Source organism: Carettochelys insculpta, chromosome 8 (assembly GCF_033958435.1).
Source record: "Carettochelys insculpta isolate YL-2023 chromosome 8, ASM3395843v1, whole genome shotgun sequence".
In the NCBI taxonomy this organism is placed as follows: Eukaryota; Metazoa; Chordata; order Testudines; family Carettochelyidae; genus Carettochelys; species Carettochelys insculpta.
The window spans coordinates 68,023,754-68,047,634 of NC_134144.1; the positions used below are offsets into that span (position 1 = coordinate 68,023,754).

The window sequence follows — 23,881 nt, forward strand, 5'->3', positions numbered from 1 at the left end:
TGTGTACAGAGCAGTAGTAAACTCACTTTGTACAGTCATCATGGTCTGCCATCATATTTGACATCATCAGTCCACCATTAAGACTTGACAGTTTGCCATACAGAACTGTAAAGTGGCTGAGGAGGCAGTCTTCTCTCACAGAGATTGAGATGCTTCCAAGTCCTGGTCATGGGGGTGAATTTCATGTGATGTCAGCCTGTAGAGGGTTCCATGTCCTCAATGATCGAATTCAGGGGTGAGTGGGAGAAGAGAAATTGTCTCTCACTGGTACACAGTATTTCTTATTGGTCCACTTCCATGTTGGCAGGACTGACACAGGAGTCCCACCAATCCTAGAGAACCACATTGATAGGGACACCAACTACAGATGAGGCAGAGGCGTGTAAAATGTCCTATAGTTTATGGCATGACTCAGCCACCTCCTGTCATGGCAATGATGAGCCTTTTTTAAAAAAAAGACTAGAAGGGACCTTGAGAGGCCATCGAGTCAGGTCCTGCCATGAAGGGAGGGGACTGATCACCATCTGGGTGAGATTTTCTTTTAATTTAAGCTGCCCCAGGCCCTTGAAAGGACCCCTCAAAGACTGAACTAACAACCCTGGATTTACAAGTCCAATGCTCTAACCACTGAACTAGCTCCTGAAATAATTTAGTCATCTGCCAACAATGGTGGAGGGGACATCACTATTTCATCCGGTGTTGAAGATGAGATGTTAGTCTGGTGGTAGCTTCATCCTCGATGTCAGCCTCTTGTTCCTCCCTTGTCTGTTCAGCCGGCTGAAGGAACGCACCTCATTGGCTCCTGATAAGCTAAGCTAGAGCCATGGGAGGTGCAATGTCTATTTGCCTGCCAAGGGCTCCAGTAAATCCACTGAGATGGTGGGAAGGGCCCCTGTGGTTGGCACCATGGCTGCCCATAAGAAGAAGGCTGAGGGTCAGAGATACAGTATTGTTGAGGCCTGTATTTGTAATCATTACCAGACAGTAGATGAAAGAAGTGATGAGAAACCATATCCTCCTGCTTGCTATCTGAATCCCCACTTGAAAATGGGGGTGCATGGCATGATGTCAAAGGCAAATCTGGAGCTCTAGATGGACCTGGTACAAGTACTGAGTAATGGGATGCATTAACAAGAGTGTCAGGAGCAAGACACAAGAAGTCATTCTTCCACTCAACTCTGTGCTGATTAGGCCTCAATTAGAATATTGTGTCTGATTCTGGGCACCACATTTCAAGAAAGAAGTGGAGAAATTGGAGAAGGTCCAGAGAAGAGCAACAAAATGATTAAAGGTCTAGAGAACATGAGCTATGATTGTATGGTGAATCTGATGCATCAGATACAAAAAGTTCCACTGAGTATTGGAAATCTGGCAGTGCAACAGGCCTCAGTACCAACATTGATTGATAATGCTGAATGATTGGTGACGCCAAGGTGCCTACATCAAAAGGAGGCGTGATGAAGTTCTGCTTGAGCATTCCAACAGTGTCTGGCATGCTGAAGATGGTACCAATGTCAATGTCTGCACAAAAGGCCTTGCCCAGGATGAATTCTCTTTTTCTTACTCCACCAGTACTCTTGTTTTGTTGCCTGTGCCCACTGGGTCCTTAGACAACTCAACATGTCCTGCTGGGTGATGTGATATGCAAGTTCTGTGTACCAGACCTAGATGGCTTCCACGCCATGGATACAGACAATACCAAACAAGCTGGCAATTGCTTTCAGCTTGATCAGGACTCACTGTGGGGACTTTACAGTACTCTTCTTCGAAGCTGTGTGCGAGTGGATGTCTCCTTAGGCTGAGCTCCCTTAGATGTAAAGGGCTGCAATGTGGACTCCCACTGCCTGAAGTCTAGGCACGGGTTTGAGGGTGGTTGGAGAACTGCTTCTATTAGAAGTTTAAGTATTAGCTTTCTATTGATTTTGGATCTGGGTTTCAACTGCTGACAAATCACAATTCTGGGAAACTGGTTTTCTCCCAGACAATGGGCACACTATGAATGTCCATCTCTCACTGGGATAGATTTTTGCACCTGAGATATTTCTTGAATGTTCAGGGGAATCCCCGAATGGGACGTGTGGGAGGAGAGAAGGTGGTCAAACAAAAAGAAAACGTAAAATGCTTTTTTTGACAGTGAAAGACCAAAAGAATGTAAAGGAAACTCTAAAAAGCACCTAAAATATTAAATATATAGAAGTTACCAATCTGCGCTTGTCTACAGTTAAGTGGAGAGCAATGCTCTGGTGATCAATTTATCAGGTCTAGTAAGGACACACTAAATCAACTGTTTGTCAGTCTCCTCTTGACCCAGTACTCCATGTGGTCACAAGGAGTAAGAGAAGTGAATGGGAGAGTTTCTCCAGCCTCCCACTGTGGGGACACCATAGAAATTCGGCTTAAGGACTCCAGCTACGCTAGTCATGTAGCTAGTGTTGTGTCTTAAGCAAACTTTCCCCAAAATGTAGACCTGCCTTTTGTTATGAGATAGCTAAAAGTCATCTCTAGTCAGTGGCACTTGACAAAGAAATTAGGAGGGTTCAATCTTTCTCATCAGTTTGAGGGACTGCTACTGCGTTTAGGTTCACATGGGGACGATTACATTAAAAATACCCTGCTCTCACAGCAATCTAAAAACCACATACACACCAGTATTTCTAGTCCCTTTTGGCACGCTTTTGATGGTATGTTCTTGATTAAGTTCCTTTTAGCTATTTATTTGATTTTAAATGTTTTAGTGGGCATTTACACAGGATAAAGGCTAATACTAAGAACAATTACCTGTTGGTATTAACTTTCATGCACTCTGAAGAGCCTACTGAGCACGCATTACAGAAAAGTCAGCATATGAGGCCAGCCGTGTTTTTTTCCCTCCTCCTTTTCCTGGGAAGGAAGTGTTTGACTGCCTGTCCTGCCAGCTAACAGCTGTTTCTCATCTTCCCCAGGCTAATCTCTGAGCTGTTTCCTTACCCTGGTAACATTCCTTCTCAGAGCACTTACGGAAGGAAGGCATCTGAGGCAGAGATTTCTTTCAGCACCTCTCTTGACTCCTGAAATACTGGGTTGGTTGCCAGCAGGCTGCTCTGTGCTTTCCCTGAGATCAGCATGCTCCTACAAAAAGGAACAGGTACAAATCCTCATTGCCAGGTCTTTATCATCTATTACGATGAAGAAATTTTCTTCCCTGGTAAACCAAACTCTTGTCAGTAACTTGACTATGCAGGTATTCGGGGGCCTGTCACATAAATATCTTAGATAATTTGTCACCAAGTTACAACTTTACCCCCTCTGCCTACCCAGTTCAAATCTAGCCAATTCAGGCAATGACCTGTGTGAATGAGCTGTCAGTGCCAGTTTCTTGCACCCAGGTGTTCACTTTATACCTCTGCTGGTACTCCGAGTAGCAGGGCCAAAAGGTAAGCCATGGAGAGACAATTACCCCCTGTACCCTAGAAGAGAGTTGAAATACTCTAGTTGGGTAATGTGGAACACTCTTCAAAGTCACTGCACACACTGTGCTTATTCTAGCAAAACAAAAAATCAGTCCAGTAGCACTTTAAAGACTAACAAAATAATTTGTTAAGTGCTACTAGACTGCTTCATTGTTTTGATAGTATATAGACTAGCACAGCTTTCTCTCTGTGCTTATTTTATGTATCTGGATATCACTTTGGTGTCCCAGACTGCCCATGTAAGAACTTCCACCACACTAAATTACCTAAAAATAGTAATGACATTAATGGGTAACAAGAAAAAGATGGAAAGCTCAGATTATTAGTATCTGAATTATCTCGTACACTACCTAACACCACTTAGCAAGTACAGTTCATAGCGATGTTTATCCGTGAAGTGCTTTACATATGCTAAAGAATTAAACCTTACAAGATGCTAAATTAACAGATGTGGAAACTTACATTGTCCTCTTTTCACCACAGGACTGAAATGACTTGCTCTAAAGCACTAGTAAAACATGATATCAGGAGTATGCCTGCCGCATTTCAGACTCCGAGTCCTGTGCTCAGGTCATGTGAACATCCTGCTTCTTTCCCCAGCCCTACGCAGTACCTGGCAGTGGCATCCTGAATATTGGAGTTCTTGTTGTCTGACATGCCATCCTCTTTTGTGCTCTAAAAGAAAATGAACACAAAAGTAAGTTTCTAAACGTTCCAAATTTGTGTCACTTTTGAGATTCATCAAGAAACCTCAAGTTTCCCTTCCCAAGAAGGGAGTGCACCATGTGTCTGCTATTCAAACAAAGCCGAGTAAATAATTTCTCTCTCATGAGACCTCAGTGCTAATGCAACACAACCCAACCAAGTCCTCAAACAAACTATTATTTCTTAGTATCTCTGCTACCAGTGCAAGCACCAAGCAGATCTTCATCTCTGTTGAAAGAAAAAGCTAGAATATGCTGAGAAGGACCCTATTAAGGCTCAAGACTGCACAGTGGTCAATGCATCTCTCTCTGAAAGCCAAAAGGCAGTTCAACTCTGCGCACTTAAGCAGAGTCTTCATATCTAAAGAGTAGACTGCAAAGCAGCCTGTCCGACAGCGGTGTATCAAGAGAGTCACACTCAGTGCAGAAAGGGTTATGCTTTGAGCTTGATGATGGTGCCCCTTCTACTCAGTCTTCAGAGGAACACCTGAGAATGGTATAATCCTCATTAGCAAAGTACCTACCTTGTGCACTGCCTCCGCCTGGGCCTTCAGGATGTTGCTCTTTATATCTGCAGGAAGGCGACGCTCTGATGTTGTTACTGGGCTTTCAATTGCATTAATAAGACACTTATTTGTCAACTTCACAACATCATCCTAGGAATGGAAAACATTCATTAGGCATACCCCGCTCCTTGACAAAGCCCAGACAGGGCTGAGTCCACAAACATCAAACACGCAATATCATACAGAAAGGCCTCAGCGGGTAAAAATATCAGACAAGGCAAATATTCAAAGAACAGGAAGACATCTTCTGACTGTGTTTTGGAACTTGATTGTAAAATAGTAGTTAGATGGCTAATCAGCAAGACTCTGGTCCTATGCAAGTGCAGGGGCTGAGTGCTGCATTTAAAGCAGGACAAGATGCAGTGTGACAGAGGTGCAGCGCATGGCACTCCGATCCTGCAGTTAAGGGAACACTGCTGCAAGGTACACCTCCTGACTAATAACAGCAGTGAGGCTTTGGGGGAGCACTGAGCGAAGGTCTTCATTTCCATTTTGAGGAACACATTTCAGCCCATGTTTCCTGGGGCACATCCACACCTGGCCCCTCTCCACCTTGCACACATGTGAAGAAGGCAGTAGGTGCACAATGCAAGGGTTAGCCAGTGCTTAGGGCAGATGATGTTCCTGGTGATTAATCTTATTTGTGGTATGTGCAGCGCACATTTGTCTTGTTGCGAGCAGAACCCCTGTGCACAATACTGGACAGTACACAAGGACAGGCATGGTCAAGGCCGGGGTGCTTACAAAATGCTCAAGATGAAATGCGCTAACTATTCTAAATCAAATCACTAGGAAATTGCGTTTTACAAATAGCATGTGGGCACAAAGCTGCTTCTACACTTGTGCATATAAAAAGGCTTTCAAAAAAGGAGCAGAAAAATTTACATAAGCAACGCACATCTCTCCAGATTATGACACTCTGGTGAGCATAACTATATGAATTACTCACCTAGCAACCCAATGGAGGTTTTAATACAGTTGGCTTTAAATCCTATTTATTTTAACAATAAAGAATCGTTCATCTTAAATCAATTCATCCTAAGTAGCCAGCTGATCATTTGCTCTCAAAGGCAAGTTTTGAGAGAGTTTTTTCTGAAATCCCAGTAGCATATTAGACTAAACAGTCAGATGCATAATGCTACCAAGATACTTTTTCACTAAATTACTTCAGAGTAAAGTACTAGTCGAACACACACTGAGATCAGTCAAAAGCTGCAACAGCTATTCTACAATGGTTTGTGGAGATTGGCTATAAATTGTTAAGTGTTAACCAAGATTTCAATCTGCTAATTGCTATTTGATTAGTGACAGATACTAATTAATTGAGTGGAAACTAAACCTTATGACCCTTCTTTTCAGGGTGCAACTTGGCAGGGGAAGTTCCAGAGCCTTACTTCTCCTGACCATATACTTAGTCACTTGATAAGCAAGACTGATCCCTCTTCAGGCAAATTGTCTCCCCCACTCTTACAGCACTCAAACATATTGCCTAAATCCTACTAGTCTTAAAACAGGAGAAATGCCAGTCAAGTCAGAGGAGTTGTAGATTTGCATAAGAGCTGCTGTATTTGGCCCAGAAGCTTGTAAGCAGAAATCACTTTTAAACAAGCTGTGTTCAACACGAAAGACAACAAGGGAAGGGCAACCCCTTTTGCTCTTAACCCTTTCCATTAAGTGGAATTATAAATGAAGATTTTTTAGTGAGAGCTGCTAAACGATTAGCTCTTTTGAAAAATCAGGCCACTTATTTAGGTTTCTGAATATGGACTCATTAACCTAACTTAAGTACACAGCTTTGAAAACATTGGGCTAAGTCTGCCATACCTAAAGGCAAAGTCTGAGCCAAACTTAAAGGCCACTGCCAGTGTAAAATAGGTTATTTTTAGCCAAACCAGTGCTGCCAGTAATTATGGACAACAGAAATATTAGGGGTGGGAGGACATATTCACTCTAAATATATGAAATGCTGATAAAATACAGCTTGGGGTATCTGGGGTGCTGATTAATCAAAAATTCACGTTAACAGTTATACCTGAGTTATACCAAAGGCTTACCAATGTTCAAAGAGTTGGAGTAAAATGAGTAAAGTATAAAACAGTATGCAACTGTTCACCCACTCAGTATAGTGCTGCACTGCAGAGTGGTTGGTTTCTTGGAAGCACTTTGGTTTATACAGGTAAAGTTTTCTATACAGTAGGTTACGACACCACATGTATCTCTGGCCAGTGTATGGTGCAAAGCCAGATCACAAAAAACACACTTAACAGTAAAGGTATATTCAACATAATTTAATCTTTTTTAATGATTCCAAAGGCTCTTCAGGGTTTTGCAGTGCCTCAGGGTCATCATTATCAACATCAGTTGTAGATTGGGCTCAATCTGTAATGATCCTATGATGTGGAGGAAGTGTTTTTGTTTGTTTGGTTTTTTTTAAAGAAATCTTGTCTTCTGCCTCTTTTTGCATATAAGTAGAATGTGCAACTGCATAATGTGCTGTGCAGTAGACTAGTCCTGGTTACAAGATTGAATATTTGTGTTGGGAGATACCAGAAATGCTGGTCAATTGAGTTTTCCAGTTAATAAAGTGCCAGATAACTTTTAGTATATTTAGGAGATGGTTTGTACCTGCATTGAATTGTTTAGTAAAAAAATAAAATAAAAAAGGCTTTTCACTGTATCAAGTCACTAACCCCTCCCGTATCCTTGAGTTCTTTCCTTCCCATCTCTCTAGATCCTTCCTTATGGCTGCTCTTCCTGAGAACTATGCAGAGGACCAAGGGGAAAAAATTAGAATATTCAGATATTTACTACATCTTTACATGATTTCCTGCTCCAGTTGAAGTGTTTTGTGGATACAATCTTCAATATTTGACAGGGAAGTTGTGTAAAAGAATCACATATACAGTATTGTCATCATTCTGACTTCCTCACTGCTTTGATTTCAACAGAATAACTTCTCTAATAAATGTCACTAACCTTATTTCTGTGGAATATCCTTACAAATTAATCCAACCACACTGAGTTCCTGAGTTTACACACCACTGAAAGAACAGGAGACATTTCTGCCTCTCTGAGGTAACAATTAAGGACCACATTTTCTGACATGCTCAGGATCTAGCAGCTCCTATTGTTTTTAGTGGGAGCTGCTTCATGTTGAGCACACATGAAAAATCTAGCCACCTCATTTAAATGCTTAAATCAGAGCTGAGCATTTTTCAATATCTGGCCCCTCATCTGTCTGCAGACTCTCAATATCATCTCTTCACTGGTTCACATTTAAAAGATTATTTCTATAACCAGATTAATTTATAAATGAAAGATAGATTTGGCAGAAAACACTGGAATTATTAAAAAGCTAGAGAGATTCTCAATCTATACTGTAGTATGGAATTTCTGAAATTAATATTTTCAGTGGTACTACCAATAACTGACTAACAAAACTAAAAATATATACCTATTTACTTTTCACTATTCTGTGGTTTATTTTGCTTGTAGTTTCTGCAGCATGGACAGTGAATCCAGTCACTTTTGCTTTTCATCACCAGTTTCAATTTCTGGTTCTCATGGAACAGCAGATGTGTAGGAAAATGTTTAAATAAAAATGCATTGTTGCTCTTCTTTCAATGCCAAAAAAACATTTCCATTCAGATCATCATACTCCTCCCTGCTCCAGTTTTATTTTATATTTAAGCAAAAGCAAGTACAGAAAGTAGAAATGGTGGGGAATAAAAGTATTTGGCACATGATACCAATTCACAGTATCTAAGTTACATGACACTTAAATTTGGTAGTAGGCGAAGACATTTAACTATAGGTCAGTAAATATCCCTGGTCTGTGGCAGTTCTCCTACTTATTGCTTACAAGAATACAAGGATAAGCTTAGACAGTTCACTATCAGTGTCTATTCCACAAAGTATATCCTTAATACACCACATTACATCTGAAGACTATACAAACAAACAGTGTAATGATAGGGGGAGATTTTCAAAAGCACAAATGAGAATACACCTTACTATCTGACTGAGTTTGGTACGTCCACATTGTCAAGTAACTTTTTCACTTTTCTTCATGATAGTTTAAAGAGCACAAGACTAATAAAACCAAAGAACCACCTTGGGAGTAAAATCAATAGGGAGCTAGGGCTATGGTTCATCGCTCATTTCATTCTTGAAGTGGATGAAAGTGTATTTGAGAACTAATTGCTCTCTTTGTTAGGCACTGAGATTTAGCCAATATGCAAGTCAAAAGCCTGGGAATGAAAGAGTTACATGCTTCTAGTCAAACAAATTTTGGCAGCAAGCAACTAGGAAATGTCAGCAACCAGCTTGTAAGAGAATAAAGCCATTCACGCTACCTTTTCAAAGTCTCATTCCAGAGAGATTCTTTCCTTCCTAAGGGAATGCATGAATAGGTAACTATTTATCAACCAAAGAACCTATCAAGAGTGGATATAATTCTAAAACTACATAACAATGATTCTGAGAAACAAGCTCTGATCTTTTAAGATGTTCAAGTTTTTCAACTAATGGGGTGGATGAACAATTCACTGGCATTTGGTGAAGTTCTTCTGCTCACTGGCATAAGACACAGCTTTGCTTTCACAAGCAGAGAGCAGGCAATGCAATTTGTCATGCTTCTGACAAATCACTTGCCTTGAACATGTCAGCATGCTAATACAACAACAACAACAACAAAAAAACTCCAGTTTTGTTGTACTACAGAAAGAAAAGCCTAGCATGCTGAAATCAACCAGCAGACATGTAGAAAGAGAAATAGCTGACATAATAAAATTATCAAAAATAATGTTTCAGTAAGGGTTTTAATGTAATCATCTTGTTATAAATAGCAGTCTATTCTAACAGGAACAGGTACTGCAAGTGTTTCTCACATGAGCAAACTAGACAATAACAATGGGACAGCTTGCAGGATTAGGTCCACAATTGGTACGCATGCACTTTTATGGATGGGAGATACACAGGACTTTTTGAAGCTGCTTTCAAAATAATTAGGTTTAAAACAAAGAAAGAGGGCAACTCCCAAGCTGATTTTTACTATTTTCTTAGGTCACCATTTTGAGGATCATTTCATGAGAAACATTTGATCAATGAGCTGTGAACCTCTAAATGACATTGCAATTTCTGACCAGCTCAAAACTGACCTCAACTAATAATCTCTACCTTTTTTTTGTTTTTACCAATCATTGCCAAATTACCACTTGCTTAGAATCAGCATAACTTGAAATACTTTACACAAAACAATCTTCTTTTCTACCAGAAGAAAATACTGATTCAAATAGAGTTTACACAATACATTTTCACATTAATCATATTTGAATGATATCCACAGGGCCTTACTGAAAAAATGTCTTTGCTTGCAAAACTAAGCAGTTGTAGTGGGATAGCTCAGTGGTTTGAGTATTGGCCTGGTAAACCCAGGGTTGTTAAATTCAATCCTTGCAAAGCCCATTTAGGGATTGGGGCAAATAAATGTCAGGGATGGTGCGTGATCCTGCCAAGAGGGCAGGGGACTGGATTAGATGACCTCCCAAGGTACCTTTGAGTTTTAGGAGGTGTGTGTGTGACAACTCATCATTAAATTATACAGACTTCAGCATTATGGTACCCAAAATCTATTAAAATTCTGTTCATTATCCAGAACTTCTATTATCCAAAGTTATTCAGTGTCCTGTGGGACATCTGTGCAATCGTGACTGTACTGTACAGGCACCTGTTTGTTAGCTCATTATGAGTGTCACAAGTTTAGTTTATCTTAGTCATAACTGAACATTACAAACAGAAGATTTCACACTATACTTTTTTTGCTTTAATCTACAGAATTGATTTCCTCTTTGCATAAAGCCAACGGAGAGATGAACAAGTCAAGATATTCTGATATAAATTGTGTTTATTTGCCTTTGTTTATATTTCGCATAAGACCCATAGGCTACCCACTGCTCTTCTTAGAGACTTGGTAATCTTTGTAATGCAGTTGCCGTACAGAAAGGTATGCCAGGCATCCCAGTTTCCAGCCCTTAAAGACGACTGGAACACAATTCCCAGTAGCTATGAGCACGTAGCAACAGTTTTCTCAAAGTAAGGAGGAAACATAGGAAAGGGCTCAGTAGTCACAGGCGTCAACCTATGTATGCACTTTTCCAAACCTTTAATAAGCTCTGATGTAACTTAACCGAAAGAGAAAACCCCAGTAACTTCAGTGGGAGACAGAACAAGCCCTTAGCCCCTCCTCTACTTAAGATACATTGATGACATCTTTATGATTTGGACCCATGGTATAGATGCTCTAGAAGAGTTCCACAGAGACTTTAACAATCTGCACCCCACCATCAACTTATGCCTCGATTACTCCACGCAAGAGATACATTTCCTGGACACTACAGTACAAATCAAGGATGGCCTGATCGGTACCACACTGTACCGAAACCTACTGATTGCTATACTTACCTACACCCTTCTAGCTTCCATCCTGCACACATAACCAGATCCACTGTTTACAGTCAAGCCCTTACGTACAATCACATTTGCTCTGATCCAACTGACAGAGACCAAAAACTACAAGATCTCTACCAAATATTCATAAACTTGAATTACCCACCAGGAGAAATAAAAAACACAAATCGACAGGGCCACACAAATACCCAGAGACCAGCTACTCCAAGATAGGCCCAAAAAAGCCAAGAACAGAACACCACTGTCATCACCTACAGCCCCCAACTCAAACCACTGCAATGAATTATTAAAGACCTACAACCTATCCTTAATCAGAATCAGGACGCCACACTCTAGAAGGCCCTAGGTGATACGCCTGTTCTCTCCTACAGACAACCTCCCAACCTTATGAGGATTCTAACCAATAGCCACAGTCTATACCGCAGGAATACCAGTCCTGGGACTTTTCCTTTCAACAAAGCCCGCTACCAGCTTTGTCCACATATCTATTCTGGTGATACCATGACTGGACCTAACCAGGTTATTCACAGAATCACGGGCACATTCTCATGCTCCTCAACTAACATCATATATGCCATCATGTGCCAACAATGCCCAGATGCTTTGTATTGGACAGACTTCAAACTCTCTCAGAGAGTTAATAGGCACAAAACACACATCAAAACATTCCTGATCCACAAACCAGTTAGTCTACATTTTAATGGAGTGGGCCATTCTGTTAACGACTTAAGAGTTTGCATCTTACTGAAGAAGAATTTTCAGTCTACTTTAGAAAGAGAAGCTGCTGCACTCTCTTTCATATTCAAATTTAACCCATTAACACATGTTTTGAACTCGGATGCAAATTTTCTAGGACATTATAGGGGCTCTTTGGCATACTTGGCTTAACCTAATTCTTGACTTCCCCCCTTTTTGCCCCTCTGCTCTCTAATTTGCTCACCTTGATCATTTTTTTCTGATTTGTCAACTTTGATTACTATCTTTGGTTCTCAATGCCTAAAATATTGAGTCTGTTCTGATATGGCGATGGTTGAAGAAGTGGGTCTGTCCTACGAAAGCTCACCCAATAAATTATTTTGTTAGTCTTTAAAGTGCTACTTGACTGCTTTTTTGTTTTGATAATATTATTATTACATGAGAATAATAACTTTATGCCATCTTTGTCAGATCACTTACTGAAATCAATGAACATTTTGCCAGAGAATTTAAGTTGCCTGTGTAGGTTTTTCTGTGTTCTGGATTGAGAAATATACTGGAAACAATGAAACGGACTAAGATATTTTTAAAAAAACAAAAAAACAAAAGACCTGCCTTCTTTCTCCAACCCCACACTGTTAAAATTTATTATTTAGTGCACCTGATTGTGCATAATTTGCCTACAGGGAAGCTGGGTGTCTAGGCACTTTTGAAAACCTCTCTAGGCACCTACTTGCATATCTAGGCATTTACAAAACCTGTGTGAATCTGGCCCTTCGCTAATTTCCAGCACACTTTATTCACTCATCATACAAAAAGGATCTGTAAAACAAAGCATGTGCATTTGATTTGCTTGTGTCTCCAAAACTGTGCATAGACATTTTTTAAAAGCGTGCAGGTGGGACAAGTTAACCACAAAGGAGGATTCTTAAAATTGCCACCACATGCTCAGTAACTTGCAGGAATGCAAGCTGAGTACCTGTTTGTTGATATTGATGTTTATGTTGGACTGGGGCACTGACATCGGGCTGGATTCCATTTCCAGATGTTTCACTTTCACCAACGTGTCTTCCAATGCTGAAAGAAAAGTAGAAACCACCCAAGGCCCCGTTAATGCAGTGGTTAGCTAGCATTTCACCTTTCCCATTCCTGGTCGCTAACTATCAGAAGATCAAGCTATCTGGCTGGTAGGAAGTAAAGCTGCTAGTTCACACTTAGGCAATTTATCTCCATGGATTGGTCTGTACATGCTGAATCCAAAGAAGAGAAGGCTTGTACTTCTACAAGTGTAGGAAGGTACATTACTCTCTCTCAGGAATTATCCGGTTCCTCCAAGTATCAAAGTAACTGTTCAAAAGAGTGTGCATTTATACTATGTATGGATTCTTCTATGTCCTGTAGAGCAGTTTCCCAATTTTATTTGGCCATGGAACCCTTTTAAACTAGAAAGAATTTTGAGAAACCCCATTCCCAGGCTCTAACCCTCTTGGCCCCCAAACCCAACCCACCATCCACAGGCTTAATGCTCTCAGCCCCAAACCCACCCCTCAGGACTAACCCAAAGGGTACTGGTTAGGGAGGTTATATGCCAGGTGTCCACGTGCACCCAGGAGAAGGAAGGCTGATGTGGAGGTGTTCCACTGGCTGGGGTGAGATGAGCCACACCCACAGAGGGGTTTGGCTGCTCAGGTAGTGGGGCAAGTGAAGGGCTCAAGGCAGCTCCCCGCCCTGCAGCCACTGAAATAACAGAACTAAGTTCAGTTGGTTTAACAGCAGGATCTCTCTTGCTGCCCTGCTGGCCATTAATCAATTAAATTTAGTTCTACCGTTTCAGTGGTGGCAGTGCAGGGATCAGCAGAGGAATTTTCTTGCTGAACCCTTATTTTCACTTTGCAGAGTGGAACACTATTTGGGAAACACTGCTATAGAGAACCATCATCCTTTATCTTGGATTTGTGCTCCCAGTCAAGCCCTGCCTTGCTCTGTTGTCCTGAACACTTAGTCTTAAAATGTCACAGTGATGTTGATATGCAGCCAGAGTTATTAATGGCAAAAGACCACTTAAAGTCTGATTTCCTCTATTTAAAGTGACAGTCTACCACCTGGCTAGCTCACTGGAACTAGTCAGCATGCTGCAGCAGGCTGGATTACTGGAGGAGCAGAGACGATCCATGAAGTTGAGCTAGATTTTCAGCAACTGTGCTGGTGCTGTATCTTCAACTTCACATTCTCTCTGCTCTGCAGCGGAGAATTCAATCCCTTCCTGGGCAAAATCACTGTGTTTGCAAAAGCCTGTTAGCATCTAGTTTGTGGGTTCTTCTATTACAACCTCAGAAAGTGCTTGACACCCCACTGAGTGGCGCATAAATGGTGGTCCCGACAACTAAAAAGCAGCACACCTGAGGACAGTAATAGAAGATGCCCACATCTGCACCAGGCATAGAGTGGGAAACTAGCGTATATGTTCATGTAGAAAATTTACTTTTTAGCAGAAGGAAATGGTGGGTGGGGCTAAAGACAGCCAATAGGCAGCAGTTAGGGTGCTACCCTGGGACTTGGCAGATCAAGGTTCAAATTCATGGTAAATCCTTGAACCAGTAATTTCATGGGTTTGTGCCTCAGTTTCCTATCTGTAAAACAGGGATAACCCATTCTCCACCCTCAGAGGGTTTTGAGAAGTTAAATACATTGAAGATGTGAGACAACTGACGTAATGGACGCTATTTAAGTATCTAAGTAAGATAGTTATTTGCAACACTAGCTACCAAGACCTTACTTAATTTTCCCTTATAGTACAGTATTGCTGTGTGCTATTAAGAACAGATTCTGTATTAAGCTCAGGAGGTAGTTGTATCATATATCATAGAAATCGAAGGGGCCTTAAGTAGTCATTGAGATCAGTCCCCTGCACTCACAGCAAGACCTATCACCACCCCCGACAAGTTTTATTTATTTTTAAATTTAACCTACCGAACCCTTGAAAGGCCCATTCAAGGATTGAACTCACAACCCTGGGTTTACAAGGCCAATGCTCAAACCACTGAGGTATCCTGTTGTATTTCAGTGGGTGGTGAAATGATCATAATGTTATGTCTGTAGTTTTTTGGACTCTTTGGAGGAAAAGTAGTCAGGCATCATCATAATTCCATTATCACATACCACTGACCCTGTATGGAATGATAACCACAATGATTTTGGGAAGTTTCTCACCCGTAGAATCAGTTTTTTCAGCAGTTCTCTCATTTGCGTCAGGAGAAATGAAACTAGGAGCCATCTCTTCTGGAACTCCTGTGGTCAAACTAGCAACAGGCAGGTCTGTTGCTTCGTCAATGGAAGCCTCCAGCAAGTCCTTGCTGTCTAGTAAATCAACAATCAGAGGCATGCTGCAAAAGCAAGGAGATGGACTGAGATAGGTAGAGTCATTTCAGAAAAGTGACAACACGAGGCAAGGATTTAAAATATTCAGCCTCGGGTAAAAAAGCTGGTCATTTTTCTTTTCCTGTCAAGCGCAATCAAAAGCACGGCGTAACCAGACTGGAGGCAAAGAGAGTCTTGCAACCAATCTCACACAAACGTAGGAAATGGGAATGGCTGCACTGTGCAACACTTTTACTTCTTATAACTTCCAAAGAGCTAATCCAAATGTTTCCTAGTTATGGGAAAGTTGAGACCCAAAAAAAGATTTGGATCCAAGATTTGTAAGGCAGATTTATGCATTGTTTTAAAGGTGGCCATGCAACTCTTTAAATTTGTCAATTTCTTTCTTGGATGCTGCTGAGATCAGGACATATACTTTTACAACTGTAACTGCATCAGAATGGACTCTGAATCTCGCCTTCAACATACAAGGAACACAGGAATGAATGCAACTGTCTCGCCTTCCCATCTTGTTTCTCATGGGCAAGCAAGGCTACTGAGTGGAGCCCCATAGGTGGCTCTCCTTTATCTCAGTAAGCCGCATGATTGTCATAACCAAGACAGTCTAAGGACAGGGTCGTTTTGCTAACTGCGCTTGCGTACCTAGAATTTGTAGGGTGTGCAGACTGAAATGTAGCAGCACTTCGATTTGAAGTCAATGTAGAAGGGGTGCACAGATTTCACGCAACGTTGTGCACAATCAGCTCACTTCATGTGCCTTTGCTCTCTGTGTGTGTGTGTGTGTGTGTGTGTGTGTGTGTGTGTGTCTAATAATGGTACGGGAAAAAAACATATGCAACTGGAAACCCGAGGAATCTGGCAACTCTGCCTGTGCACCATGGAAAACAAAATGCCATACACAAAACCCTAGTGGGCCACAGGTTGTCCACCACTGTCAAATACTGATGGTTTTCCACTCCTATATCATTACCACAAACACTGAAGTGAGCTATAATGTTCTTACTTTCCACGTTCCAATAAATGGCTTACACTTCCCTTGTCAATGTTTGCATTTGCTCCAAATACATTCCCCGCCCCCACACACAGAGCCTTGGCTTCTAAGAAGTGAATACAGTCATTGTTATTGAAGGGACACATCCTTTTCTTTACAGCCCTCATTTGGTTTCTATTGTCCAATATTTATCAATTATGTGACAATGACGCCTTCATTCTGAGACTAACCAGTTTATCAAAACCCCTCTGAAACAGAGCACTAAACTATCAATCAGCTTCAACATTATTTCTGCTAGTATTAGACTTGGAAAAATGTGCAAATGAAAAAAATCTGCACTCATAAAACAGGATCTCCATTCCTGCGATCATCATAGCCTGTTCTATTCTACACATTTGTGTTGGTATAATTATGTCACTCGGGCGCATGGAAAATCTACAACGCTGACCAACGTAATTATACTGACCCAATTCCCAGTGTAGACCGTATGTGTTGGTGGGAGACCTTCTACCAAGGAAGCTACTGCTTCTGAGAGAGGCAGAGTACCTATGCCAGTGGGAGAAGCTCTCCCAGCAAGCTGGCATGCCACCTGGCACAGGATTTTACATTTTCCATGCAGCAACTTTGAGGCCCTAATGCCTTGATATTTTGGAGAGAATGAGATGAACAGGCACAGGTACCCCATATGCTTGAAATGTAGGGATGCTTATTTATGCCACAACCATCCAAAGGCATGCCAACAAAATGAGGGGAGAATTATTTTGCAGAATTTATTTATAGAGGAACTTACCTAGAACAAAAAAATTTATCAGAGCGATAATCAGCACCCTTTCCTCATAACTGTGTGGGTCTTGTATAGGTAAGCAAACTAATTCTAAAACCTACCTTTCAGGTGTACAGGTTGAACCTCTCGTCTGGCACCCTCAAGACCTGACTGGTGCCAGACAAGAGAATTTGCCGAATGACAGGTCAGTACTTTCCAGCACACTACCAACACTTCCACTGCTTACTGTGCTCTCAGAAGACAGTTAGAAGTAATTTACAGATAAACAACAGCACAGAGCACTGAGAGCCAATACTATTGGCCATAAGCAAACTTTATGGGACAACAGAAATCTTCACCACACCTGTAAGTGGTCATCCAGCTAATGAAATGATGCCGGATTATGGATGTTGCCAGACAAGAGTTCCAGATTAGAGAAGTTTGACCTGTAATAGTAACTAGGAAGACCAGCCACTGGTCTGTCATTCTGATTAATTTTGGTACCTGATGAAAACTGAAAAGTCCAGTGGGAAGCCACTAGGTCTGTTAGGCATAGTGCCGTGGTAGACTACAATCAACCATTCTGGAAATATTTCTAATTAAGATGACCTCCAGAACTGTTTGATTTCTATTATAGTTCTATTAAAGTAGCACTTAGAGTTCACACATGAACAAGATGCAGTGCCTGGCCCAAAGAGCTATTTTCCCTTTGTAGCACAACAGGAAATTTGGCCAGAGTAATGAATGCAGGTCCCAGTTTTCTGTTTGAATACCAAAACATATCAAACTAACAGGGAATCCACAATAACTACTCCTCTTCTGATGTCCAGTCAGTTAACTATAGGCAACACTGATCCAGAGGAAGGATCCCTGAGAGGTCTGATTTTTTCCCACAGGTGGAACTTGACCTCTAAATGCCTTCAGGGCTAGTATAGGAGTAGGACTTCAACCCTCACAGATCCTCTCTTCTGGAACTTTGGATATACATATTCAGGCCTCAATCACAAGCCAGCCTCTAAGAGGTAGCAGAGCACAACTTCCCCTGAGTATGATGATTGTCAATGATGTCATTACTTGCACCTTCTTCTGACTCTGCTGGTACTGGTCAAGGACCAGCACCTCAGACAGAAGGGAAGGGACTGGACTGGAGGCTACAGAGAAAGAGGGTATGTGAATGTAAAAGAGAAACACTGTGTGTGTTAGACTGTGACAGACTGAGTGTGTGCTACAATGTACCTGTGGCAATGACTGTGTGTAGCACAAACTGGGTATGTGTGACAATGACAGCCTATGTGTGCTGGCTGCTGCTGGGTAAGTTTCTGAGGGAAGCCAACCACCAACTCTTCAAAGGAAATCTGCCCTGCTTTGTTGTTGCTCCCCTTGCCCTGCTCCACACTCCTGAGTGAGTCATTTACCATCTGTGCTTCTGACTGGAACAGCTCAGCTGTGTCTCTCCCTCTCCAATCCCAACTCTGCAGAGATGGGGCACAGGGCCAGGGGAACTACCGGACTTCAGCACTATTCTCTCCCCTCCATTCTTTACCCCTCTGCACAGCTAACAGGAGAATCCTAGGAGCAGCTTGGCTGAGGATGGAAAAAGGTGAGCAGGCAGCTGAACACATGCTGCTGGCTGTAAGTATGAATGCTCAACTAGCCAGATGGGTGGCCAGATCCAGCCCCCAAGCATGATTTTGCCCACCCCAATCTAGAAAATAAGGTGATAAGTAACAGTCAGTATCGATTTGAAAAGACCAAGTCACATCAAACCAATCTGATCGTTTTCTTTGCCAGCATAACAACCTTTACGGATAAGGGGAAGCAATAGCTGTAGTTTACCAAGTCTTTAGTAAAGCATTTGATAGTCTTGCATCACCTTCTCATTCATAAAATAGGGAAATACAACCAAGACTGAGCTACTGTAAGGTTGGTGCATAACTGTATGGATAACTGTGAACCACTGACTACTACTCTCTGGGAACACTCATGCTGAAAGGGCGTAACAAGTAGGATTCTGCAAGGATCAGTTTGGAGACCAGTTCTGTTCAATATCATCAACAGTTCAGACAACGGCACAGGGAATATGCTTATAAAGTTTGCAGATGATACCATGGTGGGAGGGCTAGCTTTAGAGGGTAGGACTACAATTCAAAATGACCTGGACAACCTGGAGAAAAAAAGTCTGAAATAAATAGAATGAAATTCAACAAGGACAATGCAAAGTACTCCACTTAGGAAGAAATAATCAGTTTCACACAGAAAAAACGGGAAATTACTTTGCAAGCATGAGTACTGCAGAAAGGGACTGAGGGGTCATAGTGAACTACAAGCTAAGTATGAGTCAACAGGGTGACACTTGCAAAAAAACTTCTGGAAGGTATTTACAGGTATGAGAAGTAAGATATGAGAAGTAATTCTGCTCTACTCTGTGGTGATTAGGCCTCAACTGGAATACTGAGTCCATTTCTGGGCCCTACGTTTCAAAAAATAGGTGGACAAACTGCAGATGCTCCAGAGAAGAGCAAGCAAATGATTAAATATCTAGAAAACATGACCTATGAGGGAAGATTGAAATAACTGGGTTTTAGTCTGGAAAAGAGAAGACAGAGGGGACATGATAATAGCTTTAAAGTACCTAGAATGTTCTATAATGCTAATAAAAGAACTTCTGTTTATCAATCAACTCAGTGCAAATAATGGTTATGTGGGAGGGACAACAGCTGGGTATCTTTCATTGATAAAGGGAGTGAACTTCTGAGCTTGCTCCCTATAAAACTTTTATGTAAAGAAAGATGGATTTATCTGTGGGTTCTTGTCCCATTTGGGCTGTGCACATGGGTGCTGGTGTTAAGTCCCTTTATCTGAGTCTTCCCAGAGCTGACTGAATCACAGCATCTCTGTTGCTCGCTGGGGTGGTGACTAGAGGTTCCGACTCAGCAGGGGCAGGATGGTAGGTACACCACAGGGCAGGCAGGTGGTCTCTGGTACATTCAGCACATCAAGTGAGTCTCCCCAGGCTCTCTGTGATCCAACCTGTCACAAAACACTTCATCAAAAAAATTCTGAATTAGCTCCACTTGAGCATGTAGCCAGCTGGTGGAACAGGGAGACAAACTCTTTCCTCACACCATTCAGATTCTTCTGTGCCTTTTTGCTGGTAGAGTAAGCACTTACAGCTGACAATCAGAATACACAACTCATCTTCTACTGCTGTGTGAACCTGAGCCTCTTTTCCAGGCAGAGCGAGGCATCGTTGTACTGAAAATGAGACATTTCCATAAACACTGCAACATGAGTGTGCACTTCATAGAATCGGAGGGGTAGCCATGTTAGTCTGGATCTGTAACAGCAACGAAGGGTCCTGTGGCACCTTATAGGCTAACAGAAAAGTTTTGGGCATGAGCTTTCGTGAGCACAGACACATCTGAAGAAGTGAGTCTGTGCTCACGAAAGCTCATGCCCAAAACTTTTCTGTTAGCCTATAAGGTGCCACAGGACCCTTCGTTGCTGTTACACTTCATAGAAGTGACACTTTTCTGCATGCCCATGCAGCAGGCTGGGCTGGAGAGGTACAGGGAGGTTTAACCCAACACTTGAGGCAGTTCAAGTGTAAGAGAAAAGCCCCAGCAAGCACTCTCTCATGGGAATGAGGGAAGGCAAAGCGGTTTAAAATCTTGATTTTCACCCCACTTTCTCATCAACCATATCAATTGCTGCCTTGTAAAACTCCTTTTTTGAGACCCATAATCTCTGGGGTTTCCCAAGTTTAATGTAAATCTTCCCACTGCGAATTGGGGAAGGGGAGCTGTGCAAGAAGGGTGTTGCTTTGCCTGGGAGCTCAGGACTGACTGCATTATCTGGAAGGGGAGTAGGGTACTTTAGTTCCTTCCCAAAGTTCCCTGCCACAATCTGGCCTGGTTCTGCTGCAGCACTAACTTTCTGAGAAGCGGCACTGCAGTATGGGATTGAAGCAGTTGAAACTATCATGCTGCCAAATACCCAGTTACCGGGGGAAGGAAGAAAGGTAAATCAGTGCTGCACAAAACCAAATAAAAATTACAATTCTAATCCAAAATGGTCAGAAACTGAGGGACCAAATTGCTCTTCACTGGAGGCAGAAATTCTGGTGGCTTGAGCACAAGGGCAGGGCTCAATTCTGGTGCCTCCACCACCAAGTCACCCTCTGCAAATTCTATAGTGGCATTATCCCATTAGTGGTGAATGAGAAGCTGTTCACCAAATACTTAAAACTTGGACACTGCTCTTTAATCAATACGTCTCAGTAAGCACCTCCACAGCTTCTTAACTGAGTGGCATAGTACAGCACTCTCCTTTGGGGCCCCATTGTCTGAAGACAGCCAATATCATTTATTTAAATTTTATATGCACACAATACACATTTCTGAATTACCAGTGAGCATGAAATAAGATTATTTAAAAGTGAAAGACCATCAAGCTAAGTAAAAACACTCCTGTTCTAGCCTATTTGAGTTGAATAAAATGTTTCATTGCCAAAAGCCTGAGCTGTCTTCCTCCATATACTTGAAGTATTTAAATAGCAGCATAATCCAAAACCAAACTCTGGACACCCTAGAGAGATTTAGAGCCCTACATTTAGAGCCAAACAATTCTTACCAACTTCAATGAAAGCTGCACTTGCAGACTGAGGGTACTACAATTCATAAAAACATGAAGCCAAAAAAATCTTCCCTAGCCCTGAAAATCATTTTAAAGCCGTTCAGAGTATGAGACTGAACAAGCTGCCTGTCTCCCTTGAAGACTGAAATAAACTAGATGGCATTAGAGGAGAGAGTCTGGTGAAGATTACCATCCAGCCTACTGGAGAAATTCATTTGGTCCAGGAATTCCTTTAGGAATAAAATATGGATTTAAAATACGTGAAGGCAGTCTAACTTATAAAAAGCAAGTTCTGATTTGATCATACATGAGATTATCTAGTTTGTTAAAATGCGTAAACTTGAACAAAACATCCAAAGAACAAAAACACTAAACAATAATTCCACCTTCCAAACGCAAGGTTTTAGTACATGGGAAGTCTTCCCCAATGCTGTGAAAAATCAGAGAAGGCAATGCAGGCTAAAGAAACTCCCAAATTTAAGGTATTTCCCTTGGACTTTATTCCTGTGGGAATTCTGCACCACTGTCTGGGCACAGAGTTACTGTCATCTGCATATTTCTTTGTCTCCCTCCAGAAAAAAATTACTTGAGGAGAAGCAAAAGGAAGCCACAAATGTTCACCCATTCCTCCCCAACAGCAGACAGAGAGTGGAGACAAATCAGCATGGGAAGTGGAGTGTGTGAGAAGAAAATGGGCATGAATGGGAAGATAATCTCTACTCAAGGCAAGGAGAGGTGGGGAGAGCAGTAGAGCTTTACTTTTTGCTTTACTTCTTTCATTTTTGGTTATTAAAAGGTGATCTGCAAAATGAAGGAGAGAAGAAGGTGGTTTGTGACTTTTTTGAAGTTTTTGCAAAAAACTGAAGGACTTCAGAAAAACTCTCAGTATTCCTACATTTCTAAAAGGAAAACAGAAAACAGGCTTGTGAACATGCAGTTTCAAAAATGGTTTGCAAGCTCTCTGTTAAACAACACGTAAAGACCAGAATCATTAAGACTTCTTTTCTCCCATGTGTGTGTAGAATGGCTGACAAATTCTAGACTTATTGGAAAGCAAGTCCCATAACATTTTAATAATACTATTGTTTCATTATTTCCAATGCTGACAGTGCATTACAGATTAGCATCTGTTACAAGGGGAGAGAAGGAAGTACTGTTTGCAGTGGAGAGATGAACATTGTGTGGTCAGTCAGCATTAAATCATATGGAAGAACTTGCAAAAAGCAGGGGTAGTGCAGAGAAGGGCATTTGCTAATGAAGATTTAATTGCAAACGCACGTCCCAGATTTGTTCAGCCACTTGAAGAGATTGGGCATGACTAGTGGAAGAGTCGGTGATTATGTTGCATACATTCAAGTCTAAAAGATTTTTCTGGAAGTGAAATACGAGCCATGGGACCCTAAATAAGATAGAGGACCTTTATTGTAACTCACCAGTTCAAATTGAGACAGGCTGATAGTCACAAAGGATGATCTTCCAAAGGGCTGAACATTTGCACCTCCCATTGCAGATGACAGGAACATTGCATTTGCCAACTGAATCACTCCTGCAGGACTGTCTAAGCCCTTTAACCAGTCTGACAATGGCCAGCACCCTCCTCTGAATCACCTTCAAGAATCTTCACAGTGGGTTGTAAACCCAGAGGGGTGCAATATTTTGTAGAGGGGATGCAGCACGATCAGCTTCTCTCCCTATCCCCAGCAGCTTCCACAGTCTCCCCAGCCCTCTGATTTCTCCCATGTGGCCGCTGCATCACCAGTGGATGCCCCCAACAGGCCAATCAGCAAGCGCAGAGGCTGAGTCAAGCGGTGGGGCAGCTGACAAGTTCCTGACTTGAAAAGGTACCCTGCGGGGGGGGGGGGTCCTCCCCCGCGCATCCTTCCCCCTTTGGTGCACCCCTGCAGCCTCCCAGCACCACCCCCCACATCCCTTCTTCTTGTCCTCCCAGAGGTTGAGGGGGGTCCACAAATTGCAGGGCCAAAAATGGGAGCACAGCCTAAAAAGATTGCTCCTCCCTGATCTAGGGCATCACAGCAGGGAGCAGACAAAAAGCTCAGCGGAAACATCATCACAGCTTTGCACTGAGATATGTTTTAGACAAGTTACAGCTTAACTTGGAGAAAGATACAGGTTTGATACAGTTCTTAAATACCTGAGTGGCCTCTGACTCTGAAAAGTGTTAATAAAGACTATTCACACCCTTGAATCATTATCTGGAAGGGTCAAGTGTG

General features: G+C 41.9%; 1 protein-coding gene across 2 annotated transcripts in view; it reads right to left on the bottom strand.

Moving 5' to 3' along the window:
- The window catches only part of EPB41L5 (erythrocyte membrane protein band 4.1 like 5), an 88,077-nt gene that overhangs the window by 10,971 nt on the left and 53,225 nt on the right, over positions 1-23,881 (bottom strand). Inside the window, exons 17-21 of one of the 2 annotated variants that reach the window (XM_075001236.1) lie at positions 15,094-15,266; positions 12,863-12,960; positions 4,678-4,809; positions 4,063-4,124; positions 2,998-3,108 (exon numbers count right to left, since the gene is read on the bottom strand). In XM_075001236.1, the coding sequence (XP_074857337.1) occupies positions 2,998-3,108; positions 4,063-4,124; positions 4,678-4,809; positions 12,863-12,960; positions 15,094-15,266 (576 nt within the window). The remainder of the gene's footprint in view (positions 1-2,997; positions 3,109-4,062; positions 4,125-4,677; positions 4,810-12,862; positions 12,961-15,093; positions 15,267-23,881) is intronic. The other variant, XM_075001237.1, reaches the window with a different exon arrangement.